Source organism: Clarias gariepinus, chromosome 4 (genome assembly GCF_024256425.1).
Source record: "Clarias gariepinus isolate MV-2021 ecotype Netherlands chromosome 4, CGAR_prim_01v2, whole genome shotgun sequence".
NCBI lineage: Eukaryota > Metazoa > Chordata > Actinopteri > Siluriformes > Clariidae > Clarias > Clarias gariepinus.
In genome coordinates this window covers 11681251-11692500 of record NC_071103.1, presented here as the reverse complement: position 1 = coordinate 11692500, position 11250 = coordinate 11681251, and the positions used below count along the sequence as shown (strand labels likewise).

Sequence of the window (11250 nt, the reverse complement as noted above, 5' to 3'; positions counted from 1 at the left end):
CCCCAAACATGGAAAACACCAGCACACTGAACAAGCACAACCTCCAACAAGGTTCTGTCTATGTGTGTGTCCCCCTGAGACGCCAGCTTTTCCATGAGAGAGCTGTAATGTGCGAGGCGCTCCATGTGTGTGTGTGGAAAAAAGTGTGTGTGTGCTTATGTGCACAAAGCTTTTCCTGGAACAAGTAATGCAGCACAGGCTGGAGTGATTTAAGCGCTGAACAGGAATGTGGGAGGGCCACGCTTTGTACCAAAACAGATCACTGTGTGTGTGTGTGTGTGTGTGTATGCACGTGTGTATTTTCCAGGTTTGATAAACCAGAAAATTTACCAACTCATTACTGGATGTCAATAACACCACAGCAGCCCTAATTCTCTCGCTCCACTTCACACACTCATCCTACTAGCCCAAGGCCACCAGGCCCAACACCGCCCCAGCACAGCAAAGTTTTTCGAACACCACCTCTTTTTAAACAAGGTGGATTAGTTTCCTGCAACAGCACTCCTTATGTTGTTCAATTCCCCTTAATAAAAAATTTAATAGCTGCGTTTAATGTCGTCCGTGAAACAGACTGGCTCTCTTGCCAGTCTGTATCTGGAGGAAAGATGTATTTTACTTACTTTAAGCAGTGACACAGACTGGTGAAGACAAATAAAAAGTTATGTTCTTCGTTTAAACTTTCTTACGCTTGAACAAAAGTGAAAAAGAAACAAAAGCAACCAAGATTAATTTACACAGGTGTGCAAAGTACAAAGTACAAAAAATGTCTTTTTTAACTCGGTCAGCTGTGTTTCTTCCTCGGATATTAAAATGAGCCCAATCTAATTACCCTGCAGAATAAAAGTTATGCTTAGATCTTTTTTAATTAAACTTAAAAATCCTAAATTAGGTTTTGTTACAAATCACAGGATGCCGTGCTGCCAGCACATGCGAGAATACTTTAGAGTGTACCAACTGTAGGAACAGCTATATCTTACCACTACAAATGCAAACATTAGCATTTCGCATGGAGTACAATTTGGCATGCCGCCCAAGTATATTGATGGCCGCCCTTCCTTCCGTCAGGAAGAATGATGCCATTCGTGATTGATTATCTAGTAGCGGACAGTTCCCCCTGATCCTGTACCTGCTTATTCTGAGAGGTGTACAGAGAGGCTGTAAATGCAGCGGATGCCAGCTGCCGTAAAAAGCATAAGAAGGGCATACGAACGGTCTCACATGCTCTGCAGAGAAACAGTATAAACATATGAATCTGTGTTATTTCTTTGCCCATGTGCCTTCTTTCTTTTTGCTTAGTTTGTTTAGTTGATTAAAATGAAATATAATTCAGTTCATCATATGGCCCAGGTTGTGCTAAAATAAATAAATAAAAAAAGAAATGCCACTTTATATTACAAAATAACAGACCCCATATATATATATATATATATATATATTTTTTTTTTTTTTTTTTTTTTTTTTTTTTCTTCTTTATCTTACTCTACACATATGGGTAGAAGGAGGGGAGGGCTGGAAGGGTGGATCTCTAAAACGTGAAATTAATAGAAATATTGAAATAAATCTAAATAGTGTGTTAAAGGTTATATGCACTTATTGTTTGTTTATTGTTTGCATTTATTTAGTTCAGGCAAACACACGCATATCGATATTATATCTCGATTTTTTTTTCCAGAACAATGCTTTTTTTTTGTGCTCTTCTGTTTGAGGCTGCAGACGTAAAAGCACCGACATTATACTTTATTAATAATGTAATTAACATACTTCTCCCTAAAGTCACTTTTATCTAAATTTATCAGTCTTCCTGATTATCCTGTCTACCCTTATTTGAATCATGCTCAGTTAGGATTTTAAAAACCACAGCTTCAACTTTTTTCCTTAAAGCAGGATAAGCTCAATTTAATAGATTTTTGTTGAACATTCCACTTAACTGAATCAATTGTTTTTTTTTGTTTAGAATTGATTAACACTTTTTTTTAACATTTAGTTTAACCTACAAACGTTAAACAAGGTCTAAAGTTAAAAAACTCCTTAAAATCCATTTTATAGTCATAGAAAATATAAAACCATTTTCACAAATACTCGTGGTCTTACTAGACTGGAGGGTGGAGCAAAAGACAGACGGGGGAAAAAAGTAATTGGTTTGTACGAGGTGTGACATTGAAACAGAATACAGAGTGTCAATCCTTAAGTACTTCTGGTACTTTTGCAAAGTACAGAGCCACCCCTCATTTCTTCATATTAAACTAAATGATTTAACCTGAATTAAGGTAATTGAAACAAATGTATTACAGCAACAGGCTGCAAAGTGCCTCAAAATACAATTTAAAAATTGTTTCTTTGTAAAACAACCTCAGTAGCAATCTCATTTGCCCTCTCGTCGGTTCCAACCACTCAGCATTCGGCATCACCAGCAGACTAATCACCGGCCTGATCATCTATGCACCTGTTTCTCACTGGTTCATGCCTTAAGTTTAATATTTTTTTTTATGCTTAAATGATTCATAGGTCACTGTGTGGTTTAACAAAATATTTCTCTAAAACTGATCAGGTACAGGGACTGGACTAAAAAACAAAAGACAAACAAACAAAAGTGCTTCAAAATGAATTGAATTCCTCAAGACTATGTTAAAAAAAAGAAAGAAAGAAGAAAGCAAAACATGAAGAAATCAGCAGCTCCACCCAGTACTGTACAGTACTGTACTTAACCTGTAAGAAACAGCTACTTGAGACAAACCGGACAGGAAACTTTAGTGCCACTAAACTGAACTGAAAATATATATTTTTTTAAATGCACCCATGAATCACAGTTCTAGAGCAGTTCTGTACCCAAGGGAAGTTTTGAGCTAAACTTAGCCTAGCTAGGCAGCTAATGTCCGCTAGCTAGCCTGATATTCAGGACTGAACTCATTCTATGAGTATTTGTACAGTTTTATTAAACAACGTTGGGCCTTAAATGTTAAAACACCAAACTGCTGCTAGCAATTTGTAGTTGTTCAAAATTTCATATGTAACTACATGTTGGTGTAGTTGTACGGTTTTACTAAAAAAATTTTTTTTAAAAAGTTAAACTTTAAATAAATAAACTTTAATTGAAATTAAATACAAAAATAAATTAAAGTTAAACATTTCATTGTGAACATTAAGTTTGGTTATCACATGTCAACTATGCTGTCATTACAGTTGCGTAAATGTTTTTATTGTGTTAAATGGCATGTGTTTTTGTCATGTTCAAATATTATTATTAATCAATTATTAACACTTAACACCTAAGACCATCATACCTACTTAATTCTTCGTTTTTTGTTTGTTTGTTTGTTTGTTTGTTTGTTTTTTTGGGGGGGGGTTGATTCAGTAATCCACAAAGTATGCAGGGTTTTTTTTTTGTCCTTTTAAAATACACAGGTATTATCTGGTCTTAGCAGGACACATGCAGGATTTTGACCCTGTGTAGTCTACCAGCCTGATCAACGTATTTGCTAAACAAAAGCCTATATTGATTAAAGCGCTTTTCCATTAGTGGACATTTCTCTCTCCCTCTGTCACGGTCTCTCTTAGACAAAAGTTCAAAACTATCCTTCAGCATCTCATTCGGTAGAAACGCTCACACTACCTATTACATTCTTAGTGTCAGGTTAATCATCTTTAAAAATAAAAACATAAAAAATAAAAAGGGATTACACATCATGGGAAGTGAAGTGAAAAAAGTATAAGTGATCGTTCGGCAAACAAACAACAATAAAATAAATTTCTGGTATCAACCTTAAATGGCTTTCAACAGTAAAGCAAAGAAAACACAAAAGTGTGCCATTGTCTTGATTTTAATCCCAACATGTTGAGTGGAAAAACATAGATGGCAGGTAGACAAAACAACCAACAGTCAAAGAGACAAGAGAAAGAAATTTGGCATTTTCTTTCAGGTTTGTCACGGATAGAACCGCTGTAGGTTTTATAAACTTACGATCGTTTCGTGCAAAACTCCTGTCACACATTAGCTAAACCAAAACTAGGCTAATACTACAAATGTGTCAGGTTAATCTGTCGCTTGCATTGATACCAAGGTCAGGTTTATTAGGTCTGTAATATTTAGAAATGACCCACCTGTGACTTTGGAAAAAAAAAAATCTAAAAGTCGCTGGAGATACACGAGTGTGTCAGTGTGAACTGAAATGTGCTGAACAAACAGTAAAACTCAGACAGAAATCTGCAGAATGTCGGAAAAAAAGGATAAACAATCTCCTTAGGAAGGTTAATGTGAAGACAGCTTGGCGGCCCACCAGCCAGATATTTCCCCCTTGTGTGTTCTTCCTGGATTCAGACTGCAGTATGAGCGTGCTTCATTACGCCTCAGGCTCGGGTCATGGCAGTGACATCACAACCATGAGTAGGGAAGAAAAGCATGGTGTGAAAGTTTACCAGTGCTGACATACAAAACTTTTGAATAAAGTTATAAAGGCTTACAACACACACACTAAAGATCAAACAAATCCAAACCCTTTATATCATTCTGAACATGTTGCATGATTAATCCACAGTACGTAGAAACTTAAACAGCTGTCACGGGAATTAAAGTTACAGTGTCGTGAGATGTGTGGAGGTGGGGGAGGGAGACTGGCATCAGTGCCTCGCTGGATATTCAGCACGTGATCAGTGTGTATGTGTGTTAGAATGAAGTGTGACGGGTCAGAGATTCAGGGTCATAACCGTGCGCATACACACACACTCACACGCTAAACCCCCCTCCCTAACTCAGTCCACACAAAAAGGGCCTGTGTTCCCTTACAATCCATAAATGACACCAACACATGGATGAGCTCCCGGTCTACGCTGCTGTAATGGATGCCCACACACACACACACACACACACACACACACACACACACACACCCTGTACAGTGCGTACACACGCCCCCTATTGTTCTCGCTAGGGAAAACTCTGAAAAACACTACTCAGCCACAGGGAACATCCTACCCGTGAGAGTTTGAATAGTGGCTTTTTTGCATCGCCATATTCACAGATGCCCTGTGTGTATGTGTGTGTGTGTCTGAGAAAGCGAGAGAAAAAGAAAGAGAGACGCAACATCTAACATTAAGGTTTTAACGCTAGTGATGGGACGGTTGGGAAATCTAACCACTGCCAGAGAACTACCGTTAAGCCCTTGGGCAACATTACCCGTCAACTGTTTAGCTATTTGCCTGGACTGGATTAACTTCATCAACGTTCAGTCAAGCGGAAGAAAATTATTTAAAAAGAGTTCTGTACGTAAAAAAAAGTTCTCTATACACTTGTGTGACACTGATACAATGATCCTTCTTGATTACAAAAGAACAGCATGGTGAGACATCTTTTTTTTTTTGGAAGGACTTTGATGAAAAAAGCGGTGTGCAAATAAAGATCACATAGACGCAGCTTGTTGAAAGGGTACATCAGCATGTAAACAGAGTGAGAGGTGAGTGCTGATAGTAAACTGGTTCCATCCAGAGCAACAGCTGCGTGACATACTGTACGCTGACGGTCTAGCTTGTGTTACTGCAAATCTTTGTTCGAAACAAATTACATCAACATTCTCTGCAAAGCAGCAGAGGAAAAAAAGAAAGCCTAGCAATCCATACACACGGAGCCAAAAAAATCCCCATGTCAAATACAACTATACAACTATACTACATACAGCTATAACTATCTGAATATACCTTTTGTGTTTGTAGCTGTGGGTAAACATCCGGAGCCAGTATCCATTATTCATTAACAATAGCGATAATTAGTAGGATAGGGTTTTTAACATGAATGACTTTTTTATCATTTTAAGCCTAGGAGCCTGGTTTTAAGATCTAAACTCATTTTCAACTAATACAACTAATTTGTAACTTCACATCAACAAACAAACATCAATACAATCATACTTGACAAAGTGCTGCTGGCTAACATGAGGCATTTTAAATCTCTTCCTCGACTTAAGAAGTCACGATGCCAATGTGTCCGAGTGTAATCGCTGTATAAAAACAGCACAGAGACCAAAGAGCCCATCGGAGTGGAAGGAAAATGTTAAATGTCTGCTTCTTACTGACCGTGATTCATGTGGTAAAGGCTTTTGACGAAGCAGATAGTGTTTTTGTTATAGTCACACACACACACACACCTACCTTACCAGGATGCACAACCCTCAAAATAACAAATTGTCTCAGCCACCTGTTGCCATGGAAAACTCATGCTTTCAGAGAAAACCCTTTCACCGCAGGGAAAAAAAAAGAAAAGAAAAAAAGACGACGCCGCTTCGACCTATATTGCTGTGGGTGTGTGAACCTACAGGTAGGAGCGTGCACTAGAGCAATACTCGAAATCTGATAATGAGAGCAGCCACATCCTCTTCTCGGTACTGTATGACTTACACACACACTCGCTGAGCACCTAAACTTCCCGTGGAACTATTGGGGTCACGATGCGGCCCGCGGAGTCAGAGATCGACAAAACCGCAGTGTGCTCGTAGTAGCTGGTGGTAACTGACTGCGCCACTTCAACATAAACATGACACTTCAACATAAACATGATGGCTATAGAGACATCAGCTGTATACGTAGTGGCTCTTTGATTTCGATCAAGAGGGACTGACATCCTCAGAGGGGTTTTAAATACGCGTTTTTTTTTTTTTTTGTGAATAGCCAGTTTTGTGTGTCCAGACAAATGCGTCACCTAGACTCACAATGGAGTTCTTCACCTTTAAAGGTTATTTGCTTTTTATTGTGTGGGTCTGAACACTTAGGTGAAGTAATTAAGAGGAAAAAAAAAACACTAATAAAAAAGCTTTATTAAAATAAAAATTTATTAAAATCAGGTCGATTTGTGGGAATTTAAAGGAAATTAGCAATCATTAGATTTGATATCGTCCCTGCATAAATAACAGTGAAATGCAGAATAATGGACACATGGAGAAAGAAGCGGGTAAAAAAAAAAATTATACATACATACATGCATACACTGTCTCTCTCACTCATAAATGTGTGTGTGTGTGTGTATATATTATATATATATACACATATACACACACACACACACACATACATACATACACATACACACACACACACACACACAGTATACATTATGTGTGTATTATAGACAGATATAAGTGTCTACATATCCACAAACATACACACATTCTCAGGTGGTAAAAATATATAACTATCTGACAGGATAGACCTTGTGTGGACATTTTCTGGTATTGATAGCTTTAATTAGTTTGTTAATATTTTTTCTGGGAAAGTTCCTCACAAGGTGATGTGTGTGTGTATGTGTGTGTGTGTGTGTTTGGCCGGGTAAACTTCTGACGTCCTAACCCGAAAACAGTTTGATCCCTTCGTGGCGTCAAACCAGCCAACTTACCTTGAGCTCTAACAAACAAAGGCTGAATCCCAAACGGCTTCCCGAAGTGCACTAAAGCAGTCTGAGCAGCTCATTATCTCATACATTATGTGATGCGTTTACGTAGGAAGGCGTTTGGAACGCAGCCTCGGATTCCTAAACATCCTACTAAAGCGTCATTGTGTTTAGCAACTAGCCAGCTCGTTAAAAAAAAACACACTACATAACTGAAGAAATAAATAATTCACAACACCCTGTCCGAACTTGAGACAAGGGCTAACGTTATCTAAATTACGGGAAAATACAGACGTAAAGACCCTGACCGGAAAGGAAATACGAGTTTTAAACACACACAAAAACGTACTATAGTATAACTTAGTCAAGAGGGGGGAAATCGTTAAAGTTCGTTAAACGGTTAACGGCTGTATGCAGTTTGAATGCGTTTAATTCAAAGCTCGCGCTCGTGACATTTCAAGCGTTGAAGGTTCACAAAATGTGCGCGATGGGTTCAAAACAATACAAAAAAACAAGCTTTATCACTTTAGAAGCTGCCTTTATTTCCAATAGGAACACTGCGTCGGTAAAGTACCTGGTAATTTAATCGTTACCCGCGTGTGTGTATGTGTGTGTTCGCGCAAAGTTATGGCGGTTCAACAGGTAGAGGCTCAACTCTAAACCTCGCTGAAGGATCCAGAGCGGCTCTCGCCGACACACCAGATCAATCCGGATCCGCACTGCTGCTTTATCACCCACAGCACTCATGTGGAAATCTATAACCTGTCAATAATCAATATCAACTCACCCTCTGTGTGAATGTGGGGCTGTGCATCGGAGTTGTTTTATTTATTTATTACTGCATTTTAGATTGATAAAGTCAATAAGACTTTAAAGCGCCTGCCATTTTATGGTTCAGCGAGTTGACACCAAGACACACACACACACACAGACGGCTGAAGCTGTATTGAACATGAGCATGCCAGCACAGGACCTGATCCTGATCCTGATCTGTGTACGGGACAATGCGCGCGACTGCCTAGTGCGGATCCAACCAAAAAGGAAAAGTGAAGAAAACTGAGATGCAGCGTTATTAAAAGTGAACTTAGAGAACTCGACCGGGTTTGTTATTGTTACTGAAACAAGTTGCATTCACACACAGAGTGGTGATATGATCACGAGAGCCCTGCTCACTAGCGTGCACTAGTGTGAACCCTCTGACTAGGCGCAATCAGCAGGGATTACCTGATTGATCAGAAACAAATAGAAGTGAGACAATAAACAATAATTAGAACTATAAATCAAACTTACCCGTTTCACCGGGAGTTTTCATGTTGTGCTTCAGCGTGCAAGCCGAGTCCTGTTCGGCAGAGGGCGAGAGTCGGCCTCACTAACGAGCCAAAAACAACGAGAAAGAAACTAAACTTTCACTCAAAAATAGATGCACCCGCGAGCTCGCGCGCGCTTCGCACTTGGTTTAGTCTGTCTCAGCCGCACAGAAGACTTCTGGAGAGTGAGGAAAAAGTGTAAAGTGGGTCCACAAAAAAAACTATTAGACAAGGCGAGATGAACCGGAGTTTCCCCGATCAATACCGTCCCGCCGAGAGCGGAAAACACACCACAGCAGCTCCGCCGAACTCAGTGCCGCGCTCGGTCACGCGCGCCGGCGATCCTTCGAACATTTTTTTCTTTCTGTAACAGCGAGTTAGTTCGTCTCTCCAAAAAGGTCGCCACCGACTCGCAGTAATTTACTCAGCTTCCCACTCCCTCTTTCACACTGACTTTTTTCTTTTTCTTCTTCCTCCTCCCACCACACACACTCACTCTCTCTCTATCTATCTATCTGTCCTCCCCCATTCCTCCTCCTCCTCCTCCTTCTCTCTCTCTCTCTCCGTCTCTGGTGTCGTGTTTCTCTTCCCGCCCACACGGAGAGGGAGGTGGAGGAGGAGGAAGAAGGGGGCGGAGTCACGCTAGAGTCCCCACCTCCTTCGGAGCGTGAGCGTGATGAGCAGGACGTACGCGCGTCGTCGCCACGGAGACCGCCAGCCACCCCGTTCGTCCGTGATGACGTTCTCTCATACGCGTCCTACGGCTCGCGCTGAGAAGAGACGACGTGCCTGAGCGCTGCGTCGTGACGTCGGCGACGTCAAGCAACAAGTGTTATTATTATGATTTTTTATTTTTTATCAGCAATTAGGCGCATGCATGATCCTTTCATTTCAGTGCTAATTGTGACCAAGTCTAACATTGCATGTTGTTGGTACAGCACGATTTTTGGAAGGGAGTTCTGAAAGTGAAGGCTACAAGGAATAATCTGAGATTCATGCATGTTTCTGAAAACAAAATAAAAAAAGAGTAAGCAGACTGAATCACAGCAATTCAAGCATTTATCACTGTGTGATTGACTTGTCAGTGTGATAAATAATCTTGGTAGAAAGGATTCTTAGGCATTTAACAGACTAATTAAATTGCTCTCACACCCATCACGTCCTTTAGGGTGATTGTAGCTCAACTGAAAAAACATTGCTAGCAAATATAAGATTAAAAGAGTGTTAATGTGAGTGATTTATATCATGGAAAACAAGAAGGTGCTGCAAACTTCTGGCAGAACAACAAAGCGACTAGAGCCAACCAGAAGCTGACTGAAATGAAAACACATTTGTCCTTAGGCAGGATATGAAAATACACACACAAACTTCTTACTTAATACTGTCTAATAGTACTAAAGACCAGTGTGTAAAAACCAACTGTGTGATTCCTGTGTGATCATTTAAATGCAAGTTGTTTGCTCAAGCATACACATCCTGTTTAAGCACCAATAACTACAACCATGACTCTCTCTCTCTCTCTCTCTCTCTCTCTGTCTTTCTCGTCACACTTGGGAAGTGTAGCTCATCCCCTCTTGCAGGTGAACATGTAGTTGGACTTTTCACCTCAAATAAATTTGCAAATGCCTGAAAATCATCATGAATTTTTTAAGTTTACTCAATTCCCAATTAGCCTCAACTTTTAAAATTAATTCATACAAATGTTTAAAAATATAAAGGATATTAACATTTCACATTCCCAAGGGTACATTACTGCAAGTTGTTAAGTTTACAGCCTTCTATATTAAAAAAAAAAATTAAAGTACATTACATCTTCCATATTTATATTATATTACATTTTAGTATATATATATATATATATATATATATATATATATATATATATATATATATATATATATATATATATATGTTTTTCTTTCCATACCACATACTCTCTGTCTGGCCTGAAGCCTATTCCTGGAAGCTCAGGGGACAGGGAAGGGTACACCCTGAAAAAGGTGCCAACCCATCACAGGAACCAGGCACCCACACAATCAAACACCCAACCTCACACTACAGGCAATTTGGAAAAGTTGATCTTTTGGAATGTAGGGGGAAATCCAGAGTATGTCAGAAACGTACTGTCCAAGCACAAGAGAAAAATGCAAAACCACACACAGAGACTAAAGGCGAGATTCAAACCCTCAGCCCTGGATGCTCTGCTCGATTGTCAAATTGTAATGATTTATTAACATCGAAAAATGTAATAGGATCAATGAGAAAATGCCAAGATGTCAACACATCCAGTGGTCCTATAAGTCACGCCTGTGCTTTTATAACAATGTTCCACTCTATTAATTAACTATAGCTAAAATCTAAATATCTAATAAGTCACATTCTGAATAAAGTCCTAGGGTTAGGACGCATAGGACGACTTTCACACACACACCAGTTTACCGATACAGACTCTCATTTACACAAGTGCGCACGCAAACACAAACACACACGCACACACACACACACACACACATACACACCAGTTTACAACAGAGACTCTCACACAAGCGCGCACACATACAAACACATAATAAA

General features: G+C 39.5%; 1 protein-coding gene across 1 annotated transcript in view; it reads right to left on the bottom strand.

Moving 5' to 3' along the window:
• Nucleotides 1-9188, bottom strand: part of erfl3 (Ets2 repressor factor like 3) — a 42076-nt gene extending 32888 nt beyond the window's left edge. The window contains exon 1 of the mRNA XM_053495350.1: nucleotides 8660-9188. Within this exon, the coding sequence (XP_053351325.1) occupies nucleotides 8660-8681 (22 nt within the window). The 5' untranslated portion in view covers nucleotides 8682-9188. The remainder of the gene's footprint in view (nucleotides 1-8659) is intronic.
• Between the last annotated feature and the right edge of the window lie 2062 nt (nucleotides 9189-11250).